Source organism: Triturus cristatus, chromosome 4_2 (genome assembly GCF_964204655.1).
Source record: "Triturus cristatus chromosome 4_2, aTriCri1.1, whole genome shotgun sequence".
NCBI lineage: Eukaryota > Metazoa > Chordata > Amphibia > Caudata > Salamandridae > Triturus > Triturus cristatus.
In genome coordinates, this window is record NC_140586.1 from 601813483 (window position 1) to 601839660 (window position 26178).

Below are 26178 nucleotides of genomic sequence, written 5' to 3' on the forward strand. Positions count from 1 at the left end.
ACGAGATCTAACTTAATCCATCGATTGTGGAACTCCGCATAGTACAACAGAGTTTTTTGTCACCTTAAGGAGTTCTGCGGAGCGGATCTCTGTGAACTCCACCCAGGCCTAATTAAGGCATACTGAATGCCTCTATTGTGTGACTGTCTGGGAAGGATTGACAATGTCTAGCTGTCAGCTACTCCTAGTCATGTGATCCAAGGCAGGCTGCAGGCACAAAGTGCTATGGGCTTGAAAATGTCAACTTTCTAAAAGTGTCATTTTCAAATTTGTATTGAAAAATACAACTATACCATTAAAGAGGGTTTATCCTTACAATTGTATTGAAACCAAACATGACATAGCTAACTGCGCCCAATTAAGAATTACAGCTGATTAAATGTAGGCATCATGGTCATTCAAAATGAATTTAGGAATTATTCACTAACAGGCCATGTAAAACTTAAAAGCACATGCCCAACTTTTAAGGTACAAGGCACCCTGACCTATGGGATACCTAATGCCTACCTGGGGTGACATATGTAATAAAAGGGGAGTTTAAGACTTGGCAAGTGGGTTTATTGACAAGTTGGCGTGGCAGTTTAAAACTGCATTCATTCTGCAATGACAGGCCTGAGACATGTTTTAAGGTGCTACCTAAGTGAGTGGCACAATTAGTGCTGCAGACCCCCTAGAAGCATTTAGTTTACAGAGCCTGGGTATATGATATACCACTGTACAATGGACTTACAAGTAAATTAAATATGCCAATCAGGCGTATGTCAATCAAACCATGTTTAGAGGAGTGATCACAACCACTTTAGCACTGGTTTGTGGTGGTAAAGTGCACAGAGCACTAAGGTCAACAAAAATGAATTGCAGCACCACAAATGGAGGTAAGTATGCAAAAGGTTTGGGTGAAGACCACACTAAGGTTGAAAGGTCTAACACAAGTACCTTCAACTGAAAGTGGGTAGAACTACCCAACCTCATGGGAGTTTTCATCACTAAGGCAGAAAAACCTGGATAGACCCTCAACACCTGATTGGTTTGACCCAGGAGGTGCTCCACCATAAAGTTAATTACTTGCAGGGAGATCAACAATTATGGATTCTCACCAATAATTGGCATTAGCCATCCAAGCAGCCTGTCGTTTATATGAACCCAGAAGTGAGTCTCAAACAAGTATGGTCTCAACCCCTTCAGGGCCCAGACCACAGAAAATGTTTCTCTTTCAATAGCACTTCACCTCTGTTCCCTGGGAAGTAACCTATTAGAGGTGAAAGCTACAGGTGGGTATAGGCCCTTTCAGTGAGCTGTGACAAGAACTTCCCCTATGCCATTCTCTGAGGCATATGTTCAGACTATAAATTCCTTAGAAAATTCATAGTCATTGAGCACAGGGGCTGTGCACATGGTCTGTTTGAGGGAGTCAAATGTTTCCTGGAAAGTCCCCATCCAGATCACCTTCTTGGGCTGCTTCTTAGAAATCAGCTCAGTCAAGATGCAACAATGGTGCCATATTTCTAGAAAAACCTCCTGTAATATCCTGTGAGGTCCAGGAAGGCTACACCTTACCCCCGCCCACCAGGTATTCCAAGTAAACGACAGACCCCTTACCTCTCTGGCACTCACTGGCCTTGATAGTAAAGCCTGCATGTTGCAGGGCCTGAAGCACTTCCTGCAGGTGAAAGAGGTGGTCCTCTCAAATGCTACTGAAGACAGCTATGTCATCTATGTTAGCAGCACTGAAGGACTGCATCCCAGGCAAGAGCTGGTTCATCTGGAAGGTGGCAGGGACATTTTGTAGCCCAAGGGGCATCACTTTAAACTGAAATTGGCCCTCTGGTGTGGAAACGACTGACCTCTCTTTAGCACCTAAAGTTAAGGCAATCTGAAAGTACCCTGAAGTTAAATCAAAGGTATCCAGGACCTTGGCAGCCCCCAACCTGTTGATGAACTCATCACCTCTCGGGATTGGATGAGCGTCAGTCTTGGTGATTGAGTTGAGTCCCCTGTAGTCTACACAGAATCAGAGAGACAGGGCTGGACCAGGGGCAACAGGAGAGCTAAATCACCCCTAATTCCAAAATCTTAGAAGCTTCCTTTTTGATGCTAGCCCTCACTTTGTTAGACAGCCTGTATATTTTGATTTTGTCGTAGGGGCTGTCTCCAGTGTCAATATCATGGGTGCACAGATGTGTAAGCCCAGGAGTGAGGGAAAACAGAGAGGAAACTGTCCCAATAACTTGCAACAGTTCCTCTGCTGTTCTGGGGTCATGGAAAGGGAGAGGCTGGCACCCTCCACTGACCCATCGTTTGATGGCAGGAGTTCAGGGAGAGGATCACTCTCCTCCTCTCCATCATCTGTCACCATAGCATGGTGACCTCAAACCTCTCATAGTATGGTTTGAGGCGGTTGATATGGAGTACCCTCAAAGGGTGTCTTGGGGTCATGCAGTTCACCAAGTAGGTGGCCTCCCCCTTCCTCTCAACTACCTCATAAGGACCAGTCTAACTGTCTTGGCGGACCCTGGGCTCCACAGGCACCATTACTCACGCTTTCCATTCAGGTTGAAATTCCACTGGGGTAGCCATCTGGTTATATCACTGCTTCATTACCTCCTGGCTAACCTCCAAGTTCTCAGAAACTTTCTTCCAGAACGTGGCTAGCTAACATCTTGGGTAGTTTCTTCAGAGCTTGTTCTCATACCTTCTTGACCAGACTGAGAGGTCCCCTAACAGGGTGTCCATACAGAAGTTCAAATGGGCTATTTCCAACCCCCTTCTGTGTCACCTCCTTGTAGGCAAAGAGCAGGCATGGTAAGAGAAGGTTAGACCTCTACCACATGTGCTCAGGCAGGCCAAAAATCATACATTTGAGGTTCTTATTATATATTTTAACAAGCCCATTTGTATGTGGGTGGTAGGCTATGGAGATGTGTAAGTTACTTCACACTCCTTCCACTCGAATAGAACATATACTTGAGTGGCAGAAGGAAGCAGTGCCCTCTTGTGCTGCGCATTGTGCCATTGGAGCTTAATTTCCAGCGCAGGATAAACACCCAGCACTTGAAACTTGCACGAACACGCAGACATGAGGTTGGTGCCCCTGTCTGACACCACTTCTTCGAGGAAGCTCACTCTGGTCAAAATCCCCATCGAAGCCCTAGCCACTACAGATGCAGTTACATCCGTCAGAGGTATGGTCTCTGGGTAACTAGTGGCATAGTCCACTAAGACCAAGATAAACATATTGCCTAAGGAGGTCTTAGGGCCCAAGGGCCCAACAATGTCAATGCCCACCCTTTCAACCGGGGTGCCAATGAAAGGTAAGGGATTCAGGGGAGCTTTCAGCTTTTTCCCTGTCTTCCCACTGGCAAGCTGGCTTTACAGAATACATCTGAGGCGATCTGGTGACAATACAAATGGGAGAAAAGCCTGGTAAAGGTATTGTCCTACCCCAAATATCCAGCCAGAGGTATCTCATGAGCCAGCCCGAGAAGGAAGGCTCTGTAACATTGGGGGACTACCAACACATGTGTTGCCTTATGCACATGTACCCTAGCCTCACAATACAGGTATTTCTCACAATATATGAGGTGATCTCCAGAGGTATCAACAGCTGCCTGGGCTTTAGCTTGATGCCTCATGCCCTCCAGGGTTGGGCATTTCTTCTGTGCCTAACCAAGCTCCTCCATAATAGGTCCTTCTTCTGCTTGCCATCCAGCATACTGAAGTAGGTAGCAATGTCTTCCCAGATAGGCTACAGGCAGCCTCCTCTGGCATCCCATCCACCTGTACCGTGAGACATTCAGGGGCTGGTCTCCCATTGTCCCTTGCCCTTCCCTCTCTTAGCAGATGTCTGGGCCACTTATCCAGGCTCCAGACCTCCTTGACTACCCTTCTGGTGGTCACACAGACACACTCTGGCAATCCCAACATTTCCAGGTGTGACCTGCGCAGTGTGCTCTAGCTCACTCCCTAACAGACAGTCCACAGGCATGACAGGGCTCACAGCAACTTTCAGAAGAATGGAGACCCCCCACCCAATTCAAAAGGAATCAGAGCCAAAGGGCAGTGGGTCTCCTGGTTTTCTGCCACTACAACCTAGTTGAATTTATTGGGAAACAATTGCTCTGAGGACACCAGATGACACCTGACAGTAGTTATACTGGCTCTTGTGTCCCTCAGAGCCTCCATTCTCTGCTCAGTAATGGTGACCCACTGCCTATACTCAGAAATATTGGAAGGCATGTGGGTTTTGGGCACCATCTCCTTGTCAGGTAACCTCACTTATCTCCCCCACATGAACTGGGGCCATCTCCTCCTCAAGCACAACGCTAGCCAACCACTCAGTCTACCCACTACTGGGGGGCTATACCCGCTTGGGGCACTTGGGATCACCCTTGGTGTGCCCATACTCATAACACTCATAGCACTTGTGGACAAACTTGCCAGTATTCTTATCATGGAAGCCTTTCTTCTGGTGGCAAGATTAGACTTGGGACCCTTTCCCCTGGGAACGGTTTTAGGGGCCTTGAGCAAACTCTTTCTTTGTATGTTCCCTCTCTTGCTTCTGGTGGGAACACTGACCACCCTTTTGAGAGTCCCCACCAGATGCCTTATTGGTTACTCTGGTACTGACCCAGAGGTCTGCCTCCTTAGCAAGCTTCCTTGGGTGAGCAAGCTTGGTTTCTACTAAGTGTTGGCGCAGCTCTGTAAAGCAAGTATTGAGCATATGCTTTCTCCAAATTAGGCTGTACAGCCCAACAAAAACACTTTGCTGTCTCTCACCTAGCCTTTCAGTGCCTGGCAGGAAAACTACAAAGTCCACCCAGGACTGGTTCAGGAGGTTCGTGGCTATCCCTGAACCTTTGACGATATTTCTCAGGGGTCAACCCAAGTTTTGTAAGGAAGGATGGCCTTCATGAGTGCATAGTTGGTTTGGTCCTCTATCTCAACTGTCAGGAGTGTGTCCCTTCCAACCATGTCAAGTTATTTATCTTGGATTTTTGGGTAACACAAATCACTGTATGGTACTGCACAAACACAAGCCATGATCACCCACAGCTGAACACCAATGTGAGAAATTGGGTTGTTGGTTGACTAGGATGGGAGCCATGGTCAAGTAGCAATCACAATTCCTTGCAGGGAAAACCACAAAAAGTCACTGAATTAACCTGTGCTTAACCCTTGGTATCTGAGCATGAAAAGCAGTCTAGCTTAACTTAGAGGCAATGTGTAAAGTACTTACGCAGCGCACAAACAGTAATAAAGTGAAAACACAACACAAACGTTTGGACTTAGTTGCCAAAATTGAAGTTGAAAATCTCCAGTGGGACGAGGCAGACAGCTGTAGATGAAAACAGTTCTACGTGGTCGGATACCCCGTTGGTGAAGGACGGCTGAAGGGCTTTGGCGCTGTGTAGAAGAATATATCCGGAGAAGCTGCAAAGCCAATCCAATCGGCAATGCAACTCTGGCTGATAGGCAAGCAGGTTGGCCCCTGTCTCTTCCAGGTTGTCAGACTAATTTTTTACCCCAAAAAATGTAAGTCCTTAGTTTGGGGATTTGGCCATCTAGGCATGCTTAGCACCCCAACCAAGTGTCCAGGGCTGGTGGGACACATCTTGGGGGTTCAGGACTCCCTAAGGCTGGGTCTACGTGTGGGTTCATGACGGTGGGATTCTTATGTGTCCTAGTGACTCTAAACAGGAGGACAGCAAACTTACCCTTAGAGTAACTCTGGTAGAAGCAGGGCACAATCAGGGCTGGCCTCAGATGGTTCAAGGCAGGCTCCAGACAACAAAGCAGTCCTTCCAGATACAGCAGCAGTCTTGTTGAGTGCACAGCAAGTCACAGCAGCAGGCAGTCCTCTGAGAGTCCTTCAGCAGTTCGAGTAGAGAAGTGAAAAGTGGGTCTGAAGGTCCTATTTTTTATACCCTGGTGCCCTTCTTCTGGAAGGTTGGAGAAGCTCCAGGAAATGTTCTTTGAAGTGCCTCGAATTTCTTGACTCCCCTGCCTTGCATTGCAAGCTGACTGAAGTGACAATGTGCCTTGTGTGAAGGCAGAGCAGAGGCTTTTCAGTTGCAAGAGCGGCCATGGTCAGTCCCGCCCCCCCCCATCCTGCCAGCAGATGACCCATTGAGGCACACCTAATCCCTCTATTATGTGACTGTCTGGGAAGAAATCACAAGGTCCAACTGTCACCAAAACATAGTTATTTCACCAAAGACAGGCTGCAGGTACAAAGACCTAAGGGCAGAAAAATGCCAACTCATCTAACTTTAGATGTCTTGTGGGTTAATTTTTTGAATTTGTATTTAAAACTTTATTGTTTTACATCAGGCCTCCTGGCCAAAAAAGACTTTGGTGTCAGTGAGCTAATAATATTATGGGGAAGTGGAAAGTGGAATCCACCAATGGGACTGACAAAAGACTCAGAGCCAGTAAATTGATACTGTCCTTTCTCAACCAGGCTGTTGGAGCACTTTCTGATGAAATTTTGTGTTTACTGGCCATGAATGATCAAGCCCTTATTTAATCCAGAGATGTCCAAAGCAGAGAGGAAATTATTTCAACTACTGTTTTTCCTGAACCTTTACCTAGTCCTTCCTCCCTTCGCCAGCATTCACCCACAAATTCTATACCCAAAGTGGCACATTATAAGAATTATGAGCCCCTTGTTAACAAGGAAACTGTTGATACTTAGAGGCCACGCGCCAGGCGCAAAGTAAAAAATGCAGGACAGTCAATTTCCAACTAACCAAGCAGGAAGTTTGAAAATGGTAAAAGGAAGGCCATTACGATGCATTTAACTGACAATAATACTGATAATAATACCAATCATGGCATTAATAAGGCTGAGAGCAGATGTGTAGATCTGTTTCTTAACTTTAAACTCAAGATTTCTACAAGATTTCTACAGCTCTTGAAGCTTTTGGACCACAGATTACTGCCTTGGAGTCAGCAGTAGGAAAGCTACAATGGTCTGTCGACACTATACAAATACAAGTTGAGAAACTGTCCTGTATCCCTGCCGCTAGACCAAGCACTATTCCTATTTCAACGGATACTGATAAAGGTCACTAATGGTCTGCCAGATTGCTCTGAGCCATCTGTGCATCATGTAGCCAATAAGGTTTCAGTGCCCTTAATTAAGGAATCAGGCCCCTCATTTCCAATGGGATCAACTAAACGCACTGGTGATTCAGCTCACCAGATGGACCTTAGTTATTTTAATGGCCTTCCTCAAAAGACCTCCTCTGAAGAAAATGATTGTACCAATGTTATACACTTGCCCCCAGCCACTACCCCATATGCTCCTATAATGGTGGACGCTCACCACTTAGGGAAGCAGGTTCAGGAAAATTAAGTGTGAAACTCCAATTGGATTGTGGAACGTCGCACTCCTTGTGTATATGGTAGATGCTGTTGGATTTATTTAGGGTGCCTGATAAATGACCTCCTGAGCCAGGAGGTGAAAACTATAAATGTAAATGCGTTGTCTCCCGTAGGAGTAACGTCCTTTACTCAGCACTCCGTTGTTGTCAAAATTCAAATAATGGTAATCCAGTTAATAATGCTTTCTTTGACAAGTTGTTTTTTAATTCGAATTGTGAACAATTTCTTTAACATTCATACTATTTCAAGCATAGTATAATCCATGTGGGTTGTCAACAAATTCATAATCAAGTTCAAAGTATTTCAGCCCTATGCATTTCGGGTGAACCCTTCTTCAGGGGACTTACATTTCTGAAAGCATAAAACATTATGTTCAAATAACCGGGTACAACACAAATTTCATCAAAAAATTGTCAATACGTATTACGCTAGCACCCATTGTAGTATTAAGGAAAGTACAAAGGTTTGTAAGCGGAAGAGTACCGGACTATGAAGATTGTGAAATTCATGCAATGTGGTGTTGGCGGACATGTGAATTTGTGTGGGAACACTGTCAGAGAAAAGAAACGTGAATTGTGACTGAAACGACTTAAATTTCAAAGGTGAAACGAAACTCCTGTTTAAACGTGATTAGTGCGAACTACAAGGGCTTGCTTGTTGAAAATGGTACCATAACTTAAAAACGGGGGATCAAACTGACCTGTCAAGAGATAAGCGTCAATTTCTATCAGTCTGTCGTGGCAAACCATAAGAGTTTGTCTAGAAAAAAGGGGAACGATGCTAATTAGTGAACAGGGTATAACAACAATCTTACGAAGCTGTACAAACCGTGACTACGGTTGTTAAAGGTCTTACCGCAATCGGATGTCAGTCGAGTGGCATGGTGGAATCGAGCGTTAAAAGTTCGTAAGTGTTTACTTCCTTGTATATTCGCGGTATCGTGAGTCACTCGTCACGTGATTGTAAAAAGTGAAAAAAGACTGTGCCGTCGTAAATGTGATAATGTCTGTCTGGACAATGGTGTGATTTAGCGAAAACAATATGTTAAATAGAAATGTAAAGGTCGTCGTGTTGACCTATTACATGACTTTAAGATTTATAAGTAATATCTTTCTAAAATTGTGCTAAAAAAATAAAGATGCCAATATGTCAATAAAGTTTTGAATAATGAAAAAAAAGGAAATTAGAAAATGTATCTCCTGTGTGTGGATGTGTTAACATCTACAACCCCAGGATCAGTATAATGGGTATATAAAGGTCTATGAAGGTGTTACTGAACGATGAAGACGTCCCGTATCCAATGAATAAAATGAAGAAAACGTTAACGGTAGATATATTGAAGGTGTAATCTGTGTACTGTAATCAAATTTCGTAGTGTCAAAACGACGCTAATATAATGTGGTCAAAGCATGATCGATAAAACGTGAGAAGATAACAATGAGTGAGAAAAATACATAACCTTTCGGTTGGAGCGTGTTCAGATGTGTCATCCAAAATATTTCTCTTCTCAAAAGGTGTTGGAAGAGACAATTCCCAACACCTTTTGAGAAGAGAAATATTTTGGATGACACATCTGAACACGCTCCAACCGAAAGGTTTAAATGAACGGTTCGAATTACACTGTTTTTTGTAAGGAGACTATGATTTCATGTATACCATTTTGCAAATTGAATACATTCATCACTGCTACTGGTCATATTGATACAAATGTTACAAGTTTTAAAACACATGTATTTTTCTCACTCATTGTTATCTTCTCACGTTTTATCGATCATGCTTTGACCACATTATATTAGCGTCGTTTTGACACTACGAAATTTGATTACAGTACACAGATTACACCTTCAATATATCTACCGTTAACGTTTTCTTTATTTTATTCATTGGATACGGGACGTCTTCATCGTTCCGTAACACCTTCATAGACCTTTATATACCCATTATACTGATCCTGGGGTTGTAGATGTTAACACATCCACACACAGGAGATACATTTTCTAATTTCCTTTTTTTTCATTATTCAAAACTTTATTGACATATTGGCATCTTTATTTTTTTAGCACAATTTTAGAAAGATATTACTTATAAATCTTAAAGTCATGTAATAGGTCAACACGACGACCTTTACATTTCCATTTAACATATTGTTTTCGCTAAATCACACCATTGTCCAGACAGACATTATCACATTTACGACGGCACAGTCTTTTTTCACTTTTTACAATCACGTGACGAGTGACTCACGATACCGCGAATATACAAGGAAGTAAACACTTCCGAACTTTTAACGCTCGATTCCACCATGCCACTCGACTGACATCCGATTGCGGTAAGACCTTTAACAACCGTAGTCACGGTTTGTACAGCTTCGTAAGATTGTTGTTATACCCTGTTCACTAATTAGCATCGATCCCCTTTTTTCTAGACAAACTCTTATGGTTTGCCACGACAGACTGATAGAAATTGACGCTTATCTCTTGACAGGTCAGTTTGATCCCCCGTTTTTAAGTTATGGTACCATTTTCAACAAGCAAGCCCTTGTAGTTCGCACTAATCACGTTTAAACAGGAGTTTCGTTTCACCTTTGAAATTTAAGTCGTTTCAGTCACAATTCACGTTTCTTTTCTCTGACAGTGTTCCCACACAAATTCACATGTCCGCCAACACCACATTACATGAATTTCACAATCTTCATAGTCCGGTACTCTTCCGCTTACAAACCTTTGTACTTTCCTTAATACTACAATGGGTGCTAGCGTAATACGTATTGACAATTTTTTGATGAAATTTGTGTTGTACCCGGTTATTTGAACATAATGTTTTATGCTTTCAGAAATGTAAGTCCCCTAAAGAAGGGTTCGCCCGAAATGCATAGGGCTGAAATACTTTGAACTTGATTATGAATTTGTTGACAACCCACATGGATTATACTATGCTTGAAATAGTATGAATGTTAAAGAAATTGTTCACAATTCGAATTAAAAAACAACTTGTCAAAGAAAGCATTATTAACTGGATTACCATTATTTGAATTTTGACAACAACGGAGTGCTGAGTAAAGGACGTTACTCCTACGGGAGACAACGCATTTACATTTATCAGGAAAATTAAGCCCATGGATTTAAGGGTTCTCAGTTGGACTATAGCACTGGTCAGGGGCAAATTATCTGATGTTGGTTGGATCAGAATGTTGGCCACCTTTGATGTCATATGCCTGCAGGAGATGTAGGATGCCAAGGGATGCTTACATTTAGGCAGTGTTGCTAAATATATTGTACCAGCCATTTTGTCACCAAGTGGGCGCACTGGTGGAGGCCTTATACACTTGTCAATTTGGCCTTAATTGTAAAGTTGAACTTCTCAGGTCCAATTTGATGGATATTCTTGGTACCGTCTTGACCTTCCCAAATATATGCATCATGCTGGTTGTAAATTTTTATAATGCAGCTGTAACCAGGAATGAATTAGATGGCGTCTATAGTTTAAGAATATTTATAGATGATTTTTTCACTCAGGGTCTTTATCTACTGTGAATAAAACTCTTGTTTTTCTTGTCAAGGAAATAACATAGGAAACAACCTTTACAACGCAGTCATTACATCGCACTACCTTTACAACGCAGTCATTACATCGCAACATCCATTACAACACATGTCACTACAACGCAGCCATTACATTGCATGTCACTACAACGCATGACACTACAACACATGTCACTACAACGCAGGCAATACATGTCATTACAACGCATACCATTACAACGCATAGTACCCCTACACTATCCAACACTTACCCTACTGTTGCACCCCCTGGAGTTAGAATAGTAATTTTAACCCCTACACTATCCAACACTTACCCTACTGTTGCACCCCCTGGAGTTAGAATAGTAATTTTTACCCCTACACTATCCAACACTTACCTTAAATGCAATGTAATGGTATGCGTTGTAAAGGTATAATGCGATGTAATGGAATGCGTTGTAAATGTAGTCTTAAAAAAATCGTTGTAGTGGCAGTCGATGTAAATGTATGCGTTGTAAAGCATGTTGCGATGTAATAACTGCATTGTAAAGGCATGCATTGTAACGTCATACATTCAAATAACATATCAGAGAATGTGAATCAGTTAACCGTCCAGGTGCACCTTAAACATACACAGCAAGGTGATACCATTAATAGTCTAATCGTCAAGGATAATTTGATTAATCTAATGGATCCAACACAAGAGGAGTCAGTTGAGACGATACCTAGGGGAGGGGCTTCAGCACAACTGTAGATTTTATTTTTGTATCTTTTTCTTTATTTTTAGTTCTTGTATATTTTAAGGTTTTGTGGAACAACTTAAGTGATCATATATCTTTGATGGCCACCTTTCTATAGGATAAAAAGCCTATTGATGTGACCCATTTTTGTAAGGAACTAGCATTATCTTCCGACCAGGGTCGGAGGGTGTGGTGGGCATCAATTGTCCCATTGGATTTTAAATCCACTTTGATTACTTCTTGCTCAACTGATTTCTCCATTTGTCATAGTGATGACACTTTGGCTCAAAGTATTATGCTGTATGTTTAAAATATTTTCAGATTTTTTTAATTTGCCCTTTCATCCCCACCTCATCCAGTTAGATGGGCCAACAAAAAGGGTCGTTGAGCACATAAGTATCTGTTGAAAACCATGCATGAAATACCTCGGTGTCAGAATAAGGTCAAGAGAGCCATGGTGGCCTACCGCTCGATTTGCAAGGAGCGTAGGACCCAGCTGAAAGAAGAGGCCTGGGATAATCTACTTACAGCTGGCGCTCAGAAGAATTTTGCCTCCTTTTGGCAAGTGGTAAATCTTCCCTTGTTTAGTAGAGACCAAATTTCTAATCAGGCATCAACCATCACACCGTAAGCTTGGGTCAAGCATTTTAAGGCCATTTATAAAATCAAGAGGAAGAGGAGACCTCTTCAATAGGTAGTAAGGAGGATCACATAATTGTATTTTAACTGGCCAAAGTGATTTCAACGATCTCTTGTCTTTCCTCCAACAAGGCTCCTGGGCCAGATGGAGTTTATAAATCCTCTGTCAACTTGTGGGCCCTTTTATTAACCCTGCACTTAAATGCAGCTGAGAGGCCCCCCTCCACCGATATGATGACAATCTGTCATAGTTCCAATTTTAAAAAAAGGGAAATTTATCAGGTCCAGCTTGCTACAGGCCCATATCTCTTATTGATTCGGAGATTAAAATTATAGGTCGGGTCCTATTGGAGAGGCTTTCAATTAGGGCACAGAAACACAACATTTTGTCTGATCTGCAATTTTGGTTTACGCTGGGGCGGCGCACTATTGAGCAAAGCCTGAATCTTTATTTGCTGATCTGTAAGTACACTAAGGCTAAGGGGAGCGTTATCCATCCAGCCTTCATGTACTTCAGTTCAGCTTTCGGAGGAGTTAATCACTCTAAGGTTTGGTCCATGATGGCTCAGATGGGCATAGACCCAGCACTAGTTCACTTTTTGCGTGATGTGCTCAAGGGCCTTGCGGCATCTGTTAGATCTAACCATAATGGTGAATGCACACTGCGCTTTAAATTGAAGCATGGCATGCGCCAGGGCTGCAGCGCCATTTTTCTTTATATATTAATTAGCTGGAATCAGTCTTGAAGGAACTTCCACTGGATGTCCCTAGAACTGGAAGCCGCCCAATACCTGTTCTACTCTATGCAGATGATACTGTTTTAATTGCACTGACTGGCAGGGGCTTACAGAGACTTTTAGTTCTTTCATTGATTTTATGAATAGCCATGATTTGTCCTCTAATTTTTCCGAATCACATGTGATGAAGTTTGGCCCATTCAAGACTAAAATTATGAAATTTGTAGTAGAGGTTCACAATATTAGCCAGGTTGATAAGTTTCGTTATCTGGGTGTTCAATTGGACTCTTGTCTTAACTGACACTCACTGATAAATTATAATGTAATGGCTTTTAATAGGGCTACATCTAGTTTAGGAGACTTTTCTCGCCAGTTAGGGCACAACCATATAAAGACAGTTCTGGATATTTTTAGAGCTAAATGTATCCAGATAGTCAGCTATGGTTGTGGTTTTTGGGAATGCATGCCTGTTGTCTCAAGTCAAATAGATGAAAATGATTTCCTCAGGGGGCTCTTAGGGATCCCACAAAGTACATCTTATGAGGCTGTTCACAAAGAGTTGGGCATTGGTTATGTTATTGATTATATTCATCTTTGCCCTCTGCTGCTTTGGCTCTTGGTTTGGACAAAGGATGAGTTAGGACTTAACAGATTGATCGTGCAAGATTGCATGAATCTGGACAACTCATCACAGATCCCTTTGATGACCTACGTTTTTTCCAATATGAAAATTTTAGGGAGACCTGAGCGCAATACTGCTCCAAGTTGTATTGTCAAAACTGACCACATATGGGTTAAACAAGCGCTTGGAGACAAGATGGCAGCAAAACGAGAGGCAACAGCATTGACTATAGCATTCAGTACATCAAGTAGTAAATATTGTGACACAGTAATATCGACAGCAAGAATATCTACTTTAAGGTAAGAAATATAGTTTTCAAAAATATAGAAGTCAATAATATAGTTTACAAAGCTATAGTTGTTTAAAATATCGATTTTTTAATTAGTGGTATGTATTTTAGTATATATTTTAAATGTGTGTGATGTATTATTTTGCATAAGTATTGATTATGTTTTTTAAAATATGTATTACATTTTTAGTACTTATCAATTTTATTTTAATTACATTTTGCATTTTTTAGTTCCATAGCGGATTGTGGGTTTATAGGGGAATAGGGTAGGAAGTAATTTAATTATAATAAATAAATGATTATTTATATTTATTAATATTTATTTAATTGAGATTTTATTGTGTTAATTTTTTGTTGTAACTTTTATGTGTGGGTTGTGGAGTTTATGGTGTATAAAGTGGGAAGTAATTTATTTTGAATTAATTATTAATTGGTTGTTAATAGATATCAGTGAACTAATTGGTAATTAATTATGATAATTGTGTCATTTATTTTAGGTGCAGGATGTGGGGTTTATAGGGGTAAAAGGTGGGAAGTAATTTATTTTTAATTAAGTAATAATTAGTTGATAATTAATTTTGTTAATTGTTTCATTATAATTTTGGGGATGTGGGTATTGGGTTTATAAAGGTAAAAGGTGGGAAGCTTTATTTTTAATTAATTAGTTGCTAATTAATAACAATTAAATAATTAATTAATTAATTACATGAAAATCAAATATGGAAATTGTGTAATTAATTTTAGGTGCAGGTTGTGGGGTTTATGGCGTAAAGGGTGGGAAGTAATGTATTTTAGAGACTCCAAGCTCCTTAACAGCACGGTTGCAAAAGTGTATAGAATAATTTTTGGCTTGCCAAAATGTGTCTCTCCGGCGCAGATCAGGCTTGACTTTGAGTACCTGGGGTTTGCCAGATCTACCAAATTCAATTTCTAAAGTACCGATTTGGCTTGCTACCATGCACAAAGTATTTTCCGCACTAGCTGAAAATCCAACTTGATTCCACCTGCCGTTTGTGTGGCACAACGCAGGAAGAATAATTAATTGATAATTAATTAGGGTAATTGTTTAAGTTTTTTATTTTGCATGGTTTTTGGTTTTATAGGGGTAAAGGGTGGGAAGTAAATTAATTTTCTCAGTTTATAATTAGTTGTCAAATATTATTAGTTTTTCAATTGAAAAAAAGTTTAATTTTAGGTGTGAGTTATGGGGATTATAGGGGCAAAGGATGGGACGTTAATTAATTTCTATGTGTTTTAATTTGTTTTTGAATAAATGAAATTTGTTTAATTTATAAATAATTCTGTTAGTAATGAATATACATTTTTTTAAATTTAAATGTGTGTTGTGAATTCTGTGGTGTTATAGGGTAGAAAGTAAATAAACTACATTTATGTAATAATTAATGCTTTTGTTAAAAAATACTTTCTAAATAAAAATATGTATTTGTCTGAAAATTATTGTTTTAAAAATAATATTTGTAGGTATTTGTGATATGTATTTAACATTATTATGTTTTTATTTTAAAAATGTTTAATATTGAACATATTTATATTTAAATTTATAACATATGTATTTATTTATTCTGACATTTTATTTGTTTTTAATTTTGAACTGACTAGACTGAGAAAAGTAAATTTTACCCCTTCGCAATCCAACACTTTCCCTCCTGTTGCACTAATTGGAGTGGGAATAGTACATTTTATCCCTCTGCTATCCACCACTTTCCTTACTGTTGCACTCACTGGAGTGTGAATAGTAATGTTTACCTCTCCACTATCCAACACTTTCTCTACTGTTGCACTCATTGGAGTGGGAATAGTAATTTTTACTCCTCTGCTATCCAACACGTTCTCTAATGTTGCACTCATTGGAGTGGAATAGTAATTTTTACCCCTCCGTTATCCAACACTTTCCCTACTGTTGCACTGACTGGAGTGAGAATAGTAAATTTGATCCCTCCACTATCCAACACTTTCCCTACTGTTGCACTAATTGGAGAGGGAATAGTAATTTTTACCCCTCCGCTATCCAACACTTTCCGTACTGTTGCACTCATTGGAGAGTGCATAGTAATTTTTACCCCTCTGCTATCCAACATGTTCCCTACAGGAGCGCTGATTGGAGTGGGAAGAGTAAATGTTATCCCTCTGCTATCCAACACTTTCCATACTGTTGCACTCACTGGAGTGGGAATAGCAATTTCTACCCCGCCGCTATCCAACACTACCTACTGTTGCACTCACTGGAGTGGGAATAGTAATTTTTACCCCTCCACTTTCCAACACTTTCCCTACTGTTGCACTCATTGAAGTGGGAATAGTAATGTTTGCCCCTCCCCTATCCAACACTCTCCCTACTGTTGCACTGACTGTAGAGGGTATAGTAAATTTGATCCCTCCGCTATCCAACACTTTCCCCACTGTTGCACATACTGGAATGGGAATAGTAATTTGTACCCCTCCACTATCCAACAGTATCCCCACTGTTCAACTGACTGGAGTGGGAAATGTAAGTTTAAAGAATTTTAAATAGTTTAACGTTTTAATTTATAATAGAATGTTTTTTTAATAGATTTTATGTTATTGGTAAATGTATATATATATATATTCCGCATCTTGTGATTGAATGGGCAGTGGTGTGCACCTGCTGAACTTCTAGTTACTGCAGAAGGAGCTGCCGTGTGATTACAGCAAGGACTTTAGTCTGCGCAAGGGACCTCTAAGTAACAGCTTAAGGGGAAACAGCCTGTGACATAAAGGTCTGCATTAACCTCTTGCAATGGCCTATGGTGCTACTGCTTGCCACATCAAGGACTTGACTCTGAATCTGAATCGAGGGACCTCTAGTAACACCCCAAGCAGACTGGGTGCCTTTGGGTTTCGAGACGTCCGAGGGCATGCACAAATCACATCTGGGTGAGGTTTTCTTTACGTGTTTTCTGTTTATTTGAATATTGTGCATTTGACAGTACAAAAACAGTAATTTCCACAAATGACAGGACCAGCGCCTCTCAGAAGAGCCACTATGTATCAGACATGGAGAGAATAAGCGTGCCTCGGTAGCACTGCAAGGAAATAATGCATGCACCTTTCAGCAGGTCAGCAGGACTGTTAAAAATTAATGTGAATCACTTCTCTGCACAGCAGGCATGATTTTCCAGGAGCCAATAGAAACAAACTTCAAGTGAGCAACAGTTCGAAATTCTCCTGAGCAATGTTACTTACCAAATGCCTAGAATGGGTGGCCTGTTTCTCAAAATTAAATATATTACAGTCGGATTTACCATGGTGCATCATAAACACACACATACCTTTTAAGACACTGGAACGTTTTTAATTAAACACCTTATGATCATATCCATTGCATGAACTGAGTGAGTTCACTAAAAAGTGCTGACATTTTGCTCAGTAAAACTTAACATGGTATTCCAATGCTTTTCTGCCATACAAAAAGCAATTTTAATAATTTTCCAGATGCACTCTCATTCGTACACGTTTCAAGAGGCTCATTGAGCCGCATGCTTAGCTTTTGTTCTATTTTAGGTGCCCTGGTGCATTCTGTCACAGGTTGGATGGCGCCTGGTGTTTGTGAAGCACAGGAGAGGCAACTGCATTTAATTATTTAAAACAACAATCAGAATCATCATCATTGCTACACCCAGCTACCAGCAATAGAGTGAAAATCAGGCTCTTCATTCACAGCACTTTTTTTAAGGAGATCACGATGCTGATTTGCATGTCTCTCCCTAACAGAACTTTGAGAGCCACGTGGAAAAACACGGGGTGTGCACAAAGGATCCCTTTCTTTACAGCATGCAGGTATAAGATAAATAATTGAGTTCTGTAAGAAATTAGGGGGCAGCTTTACAAGCCCCTTGCAACACTATTGTGCTGCAGTTGCGTCACTTTTGTGGCACAGCGGAGGTGTAAACAATGCAGCCAATTTACAACGTAATGCATCTAGGGAGATGCGTCATGTTATATAGCCCTGCATCACATTATAGCTGCGTCAGGTATAATGTATGCAGGGTGGGCGTTCCCAAGCAGGAAAGCCTCGTAAAAGTGACGCAGTGAAATCTTCAAGATTTCACTGCGCCACTTCTAGGCGCCACTGTGTCAAAACCTTATGCCTGCTTGAAGCAGGCGTGAGGAGTGACGCAGTACAATAAGTATAGGCCTCAACATGCATTGCTGGAGTTGCATCGTGCTTGTGACACAACTGCAGCAATGCGTGACTTATGGGCCAACAGATTCGTCGGAATCTGTCAATCCTTGTGCCATGGTGTGCCGTATTGTAAATACGACGCATTCATGGTGGAGCAAGGGTATCGCAGGCTGGCGCTGGGAAACTGACACATCTCTACAAATGCGTCCGTTTCTTCTAAATCTGCCCCTGGGTTATTAGTCAAAGGGAGGAGTGACTGCCCCCCACCCCCAAGTAATAATCGAAGTTTGTGTTAGGGAGAACCTTCAAAGTCAAAGATTAACCCCCTGGAAGCTTTTGACCCAAAACAATGCTTACTTAATATCTGAGAGCCCACGGATTTGAATAACACAGACCAAGACTGGGTAACACTAGGAACGAAATGAGCCAAACGTAATATAGCTCAACACTGGGGTTCGGGGTTGTTTCCGTCACATCAGCAGTGGTGCCGCGATATGGACCACACGATGGTGACAGAGAAATCAGTATACATTCACCAAGGCTGTCCCAAAAAATGGATGTGGATATGGGGAAAATGGAATCAATTTCGGGGCGACATCTGTGAACCTCCCCCAGCAGAGCAGGTGTTAGACGATAGCGACTAATTGAGAAAGACTGACGAGACATGAGGTATATCACAACGCATTTAACAAAATGACCACTGAGGGGTGTAGGATGCTTATATGTTGATACACAAGATGTACCACTGTTGATGGAATTTGGATCATAGTTGATGTACACCATTGAATACTTCACCGCTGTATTGTTTAACTGTCTATGTATAACTTAAATGCCAATAAAACTTAAAAAAATAATAATAATAATTGTCCCACAGTGCCCCATTCTGATTAAATTCAAGGTGGTGACATCATTCTCCCCTTGGGGAGATGCTGTCTGCTCACCCAGAGGTGTAGGCAGGGTAATAACAGACACATTTCTGTGGTTACAACACACCAAACCAGTTTTGGGGTCAAGTCCGCTCCCAGTAGAATTGGTGCCTGGCTGTCTGGAGGCACAACAGAAGGAGCTTGTTCATGTTTCATATCACATCTGCCTGTGCCAGGGAAGGCTACTTTGAAGTTAATTAGGTTGACCAGCACATCCCAAATGGTCATCTTGCTAGAGGAACAAAAATACTTTTCCACACCCAGGCCATTCTCTCTGCTCTGAGAGCAGTTTTCAGACTAGAAAGCACAAAATAGGCCCCTGGGTCTCGGTACAGAAGTAAGAGTGTTGGGGTGTCCCTTTTACAAGACAGTTTCCCTCACCCACTCAAATGTGGCATACTTCCTCATAGAGTAACCTCCTCGCATTGTGAACCTAGTCGCAATGTGGGCTACAACCCCCTTTCTGAGAGGAAGGAGCTCAGGGATATTTTAGTTGTAATACAAAGAGGTATGCTAAAACCTGTAGAAGAGCAGGGTGTGGTGAAGGAAAGAAAAGGAAAGGAAAGAGTGTGTGTAAGCTAACAATAACTCTAAGGGACGCAAAAAACTTTTTTGGGCATCCAAAGGTTAGGATTAAAAAGTAATATTATGCAAGGGGGTTATTCAACTTGTCATAGTACAGCCGTCGCACCTCTATGGAGCCTCATACCCTCCGTAGAGGTGTGACCGCTTTCTTCAGGATCGATGGGATAAGAGAGATATGGGGTATGATTAACCCATGCAAAAACTCGAGGTGACATCTGAGTCCTGGTGGCTCAGTTGCAGCGGGTGCAGATTCCTACCTTCGGAAGGAATCTGCGTCCGCTGCAACTGAGCCGCCATGACTCAGATGCCACATTGAGTTTTTGTGCCACGTTTAAGGTGCCATGGGATTACCTGAAAATACGGGTAATACACCGACTAGTGGATTTCACGCTTGAGTGGTGATCCACTTCACCACTGGCTCTATATATTTACCACTTATTGTTTTGCCTTTGTGTGGGTAAATATTACCCCATATCTCTCCTTCATGTCGGTCCTGAAGAAAGCCATCACACCCCTATGGAGGGTATGAGGCTGAAACACGTCTACCCCCACTGTCCTACGACAGGTTGAATAACCCCCTGTTATAGGCTTTTTTTTAAATCCTAAACTTTGGATGCCCCAATAACGTTTTTGGCATAACTTAGAGTTCATTTTAGCTTCACCACACCCTGCTCTTCTACAGGTTTTCTAACAACTAAAACATCCCTGAGTTCCTCTCTCTCAGAGAGGGGGTTACAGCCCGCATTGGGACTAGGTTCGCAATGCGAGGAGGTTACCCTATGATGTAGCATGCCACATCCGGGTGGGTGAAGGAAACCGTCCTATAAAAGGGACATCCCAGCACTCTTTCTTCTGTACTGAGACCCAGGGGCCTATTTTGTGCTTTCTAGTTGTGCTAGAGGGGAGTCATCCCCTGCTGGTCTTTAAACCTCCTCAGGCCCTTTTTGTGTGTTGATTGAGCAGTTTTCAGATCTCATCAGCGTTTAAACTTCCCAGTGTTTCTCAATGTGTCAGCCAACTTTCCTACAGTGAAAATAGCTTTTTGGGGCTAGTCACTGTAAATGCAGGTTAACATTACCTTTTTACATGTCCTACTTTTAAATACCACACTTCCTTAGGGGCTATATTGCCAACATAGGGTTTACTTAATAATATTTTAAAAGAATGTTTTGATCTTTCAAAAGAAAGCAGGTTTTACACTAAACAATCTGGCTACAATGGTAGTCCTGAAACCATATTTGCACTGCTGCTGTAGTGGATGGTGTATAGGTGCTGCAGTCAACTAGTGGTATTTAACTTCCAGGCCCTAGGTAAACTTTATACCATATACTGGGGATGTATAGGCAAGTTAAATATGCCAATAAGTAGTATACCATTTTAAAGAGGGGCACATGCACTTTTCTAATGGTTAGCAGGGGTAAAGTGCCAGAGTTCCACAGCCAGCAGAAAGAGGGTTCAACAAAACAGCAAGAAATCCAGGGTGACCATGCCAAAAATAGGGATTTCCTACAAATATGACAAAAAGTGGGATTATTGATTGTACTTCTATGATGGAAAATGTCTGCATTGCTATGAAAGCACTTCCTATAGCAAAAAGTTAATAGCATGAAGTGAGAGAGAACTTTGTTTTGAGAAACTTTCACCTCACTTTCTAGGCAGGCAGGCTCACACCACTACTTTTGAGTGTTTTTGTCAACCAACTTTTGTACTAATGCGGTCGATATTGGTTCGTATTGTTAACAACCTGTGGCATATGCTTTTCCACCTTTTGTATCTCGCTCCTCTAGGTGGCATTGTTGACCTGCAACCATTCAGGTGAAGTATCATTAACTTTGAATGGTCATCCTTTATTAGACTCTTGGGCTCTCCAGGCACGAAACATGTTGACCTCAATTTGCAAATAATTATCTCGGTACATTGAGACCACATGATATCACCACAGTTTTAACTTAGTCCTGGTACTCTTTCCTTAAAAAATTGTTTCTAGGATACCATAGCCTATTTTAGACACCCTTCACTTTTCCACCTGTTGCACCCTTGTAAAGCCCTCTCACATGCATTCACCTACACAGCTTCTTTGGATCAAAAGATCTCTGACAACGAGGCCCCAGACCCATCAGGCGTTGCAGTGCGGGCCAGACGAAGAGCACCCAATGATGAAGCATGATTCCCTAACAGGCGTGTGAGGACATTAAGATCTGACCTTCAGGTCTCCCCGCAACAGCAGCAACAGCCACATGGTTCCACATTTCGTGACCACCTGGCCAATGAGAAACTACCCCTACCTTTATAATTAGTGAGATGAGCCAAGATCCGATTACAAAATCTCACACCAAAGGCTGAAGGGAGATGAGCCAAAAAAGCCCTTTTATGAATGGGGTTGACACAAAGCTGGAACAAAGCCCACTCCATGGGCATCATTGCAAGTTCCCAGAATTATTGATGAGGCAGGTAACAGATTTACCAGCCCTAACCTGAATTACAGGATCAGCAGAAACACCATGGGTCTGTCATTTTTCTCCCAGAAATTCTAGCAGCTGAAAGCAGCCAGAAGCTTTAAGGGAATTGGTGGGGAAGAATGAGGAAATACCAACTGAATAGACTTGAAATAAATAATTTCCCTGTTAATAATCATTGTTTAGAGAATTCACTAGGATCATACAGAAATCTCTGTTAATTCTGCAACCGTAGAGTTAACAGGACAGGCTTTATTGTTATTTCTGAGTGTGTGAAATTAATAGCCCCAAAATGGTAGCACTTAGAAAGAGGCCCTATGTATATGGTCTACAATAGGACTTGTAAACAACTCAACTGCCAAGCTATTCCTACAAAATGAGTCTTAACAATAAACACAATCATAATCCTTTCTCTATAGGCTTGTGTTCTCTGAATGAGGCTTGACATTAAATGAATGTCTCTTCGGGTGTAATGCCATATGGCTTCCCAAACCAAAAAACTGAGGGCAGAAATAGCATTCCATAATACACAGCCTGCCACCTGGAACACTTCCACAGCTCAACAACGGGCCTAGGTGAAGGAACCAAAATTTTGCAGAAAGTTTAAAAACTGGGTGTGCACCCACTCACTCACTTGGTCTTTATTTCCACAGTTGGGGAGATGTGTGGTCTGCCACCTTATAACTCCACACTGTGCATGATTGTATGCATCCCGCATAGCACTAGCAGCCTGAACCCAAGCACACCTTAAAAGACCAACATGCACTCCAACAACATTTTCCAACAACATGAAACTGTACAATCTAACTAAAGACTTGCACAGCTTTACAATGTGCCATACCACCACCTCATTAAACTATCGCAGGCAAAGCTCTACAATTTCAGCCTTCAAAAGCACATCTATGTTGGCACCAACTGTTTACCACACAAACTCACTACACGTTCTCTTCCTCCTTCATTGACAGTGAACTGCAACCGTAACTGGTCCTGGAAGTGGTCGCAAATGACACCTCGAACAATACAGTGCATGGTGAGCAACTCTCATGTCTGTAGCTTCCACCAATGGTGTAACAATAGCCCCTGCAGCCCCGCAGTGCGGGGGCCCCGATCTCCAGGGGGCCCCCCTTGGCACTGTGCAAGGACCCTGACTGGGTGCAGAGTATGGGGGCCTCCTCCATGTACTTTGAAGGGGGTGCTCTCAAGTTTTGATGTTACACTGGCTCCCCTCCCCACTATTCTTCAGACCACTAGGAATCTACTGATGCAGACAGTAGATATAGGGCAGAGCCTTTACTGGGTTGCATTTTCCTTCCAGTCCTGCCTGATGCATAACCTGTTCCACCCATTATTCAGTGCTACTGGCTGCAGCTCCATTAACTCTTACACTGCATCTACCAATTCATGTCTGCAGCTCTGACTATCAGTTGCAGTTGGTTGCTTTCACTCAAGGAATGCCAACAAAGACAATGTTGGGATGCTCCTTTTTAATTAACTTCTTTCTTAGTTTAGTATTACTCTGGACCTAACTGTACTTCTCATCCTTTGAACCCTCATTGTAGCAGTAGATAATGAAAGTCCAGGTTTTGCATGTACTAAAAACTCTAATTTGAATTACTTATATACAAATTAGAAGTTGCATCTTAGAACATTATTTCTGAATAGCCCACTGGGAGCCAATGGGTCTTCCATGTGCATTGCCTCACCCTCTGACTCTTCAACATGTCACTGTGGGAACAACTCCAGCCACAGAGCTCTTTCACCACATACATCCAATTCATGGATGCATTTTTGCACAAACCACACACAGCACACTCTTTTCACTTAATTATTCTTGTCATAGCCTGGCAGCCTAGAAATATTTTCTGTAACATAATATGGCAAAATTCTCTGCACTTAGCTTCTATCTAAATGTTCCAGGTTGCAATGTTAGCAACATTTATTGCCTAACATGATAATAAACACACAGCATTGCACATTTCAAATGAGTAATAAGTGACTATATTTGGTCCTCACTTGAGGTTATAAATGTTCATATTGCAAACCTCTTTTTTAAGTGTGTCCATGAGGTGGAAGCTTCTAATATGATAAATATCAGGCCTCACCACTAACCCTGACTGCATGCTCCTTTTTAGTGATTCACTTTGCAGTATTGGGATCGAAGGTCTGAATATGGCACAAGGGATTTCCGCTTCGTAATTTTCAGACCAAATGCACATTCTCTCCACCATATAATCTAGGTCCACGAGGAGTGGATACATTTGGGGATATCGGCTTGATATACATTTTCATACAATTAATTGAAATGGAACTCAGTTGCATAGTTAGCAGCCATCCTGAACAGTGGCATGAAGCCTGTGTCTTCGTTGAAGACTAGTGTTCTACATCTTAGCAATTCTCTAAAACGATTCTTCTTAGATATTTTCTTTATGGTACATATTCTGAATTCGTCAACTTCCATAGTAGTTTGAGGTATTATGTATGCATTTCTCCATAGACGCAGAAGGGGTAATACCCTTTGATACAAAGGTGCACGGACCAAAAAGAAGCAATGATCTGGCCCCTTGTGTCCCTCACAACATCATTTCATATCTCAACAGACATGTTCCTGATGTTTAGGTCTTAGCACCTTAATCCACTAGTACATAGTACAATCTGTAAGGGTTTTCTAAATAGCAAGCCAATGTAGACATTATTTGAAATGGAATTCATTATATGCATTTATTAGTGATCTTCAGTAAACTAACTCTGCCCTGTAGGGAGTCGGTCATGTATAAAAAAACTTATTGGCATGCCATTTGAGGTCTGCAGCTCTACAGCCTTCTACTCGTGACTCTCTGCATACCTCATTTAATATGCCGTTGACTTCTGAGTATTTCACAACTTTTAAATTAAAAAAAGTTTGAGTTTTATAACTCTACTTAGTCAACTGTTGAAGTACCTATATATTAAAGCAATTGAACTCAAGGCATGCCCCTTTGACATGGCAGCAGCATAAGCACACAAACGTCACTCTGCGCACTACAGTAAGTCATTATAAATTCATACTAGTAGGACTTTTGCACAAGCAGACGCTGATGAGATTACTTTACCTGAAGGAATTGTATGTAAGCAGACTTTGATGAGATTACCTGAAGACATGTGTCAGTTCTGTTAGCTCCTTTTCTTTGATCTGTAGATCATCTTCCAGTCGCTCTATGATTACCGCATAAGATTCACTAACTTTTTTCTTCCATTCATCTAAAACGAATAATAAATGTGAATGAATTGTTTTGTTGGATGTTTCCATAAATACCTTGTATCAACATTACGTAAGCCCACCCCCGATATTTGTTTTTCAAATATTGTTGAACATTCTTAAGTTGATCACTGTAATTTTCTTTGTTTCATGTTCAATTGAGTGGATGATGAGACGATTCATACATTTTTAAAGTAGTAAATTTACTTTTTTTTTTATGAAGTAATCAAGCACGAATGTATCAATTCAGGCCATTTTGCACCATTTTTTCTATATTAATATGTTTTTAAATTCAACGCCACTATACTCCGCAAATAACAAAATCGATAATGATGTGATCTCCTATTTGTCCACTAGTAGTTAAACATCCATGTGGTTTGCTAATTGGACTAAATTAGCGATGTTGAGGGAATAAAAAAGGGGAATAGCGTAGGAGAATACTATGGGATAGGAGCCAGGGTGCATGTCAGGGTCTGTTTGCCCATTCAATTGGGAAAATGCTTACATTCTATTTTAAGGTCCAACTGGCCGACCTAAATATGTCAATGTACTCCAAGTCATAGAGAGTTGGATCATAAATGACAGCTTCACCAATACTGATCATATTGCAAATAGTAAAATAAGACCTCAAATCAATAAAGAACCTGTTAGAACTGGGGGTCTCTAGTTGGCAGAGGTATGTACCTTTGTCCAAGTAGGGACTTTTGCTTCTAGTCAGGGTAACACTTCAGAAAACCCCTGCTCACCGCCTTGGCAGCTTAGCACGAGCAGACAAGCTTATCTCAAAGGCAATGTGTAAAGTATTTGTACTCAAGCCACACAGTAACACAGTGATAACACCAGAAATAGACACCATACCAGTTTAGAAAAATAAAGT

At 41.4% G+C, this 26178-nt stretch overlaps 1 protein-coding gene across 1 annotated transcript in view; it reads right to left on the reverse strand.

Annotated features, from left to right (window-relative positions):
- Positions 1–26178, reverse strand: part of TNNI3K (TNNI3 interacting kinase) — a 2902528-nt gene that overhangs the window by 2838563 nt on the left and 37787 nt on the right. Inside the window, exon 2 of the mRNA XM_085600138.1 lies at positions 25195–25303. Within this exon, the coding sequence (XP_085456264.1) occupies positions 25195–25303 (109 nt within the window). The remainder of the gene's footprint in view (positions 1–25194; positions 25304–26178) is intronic.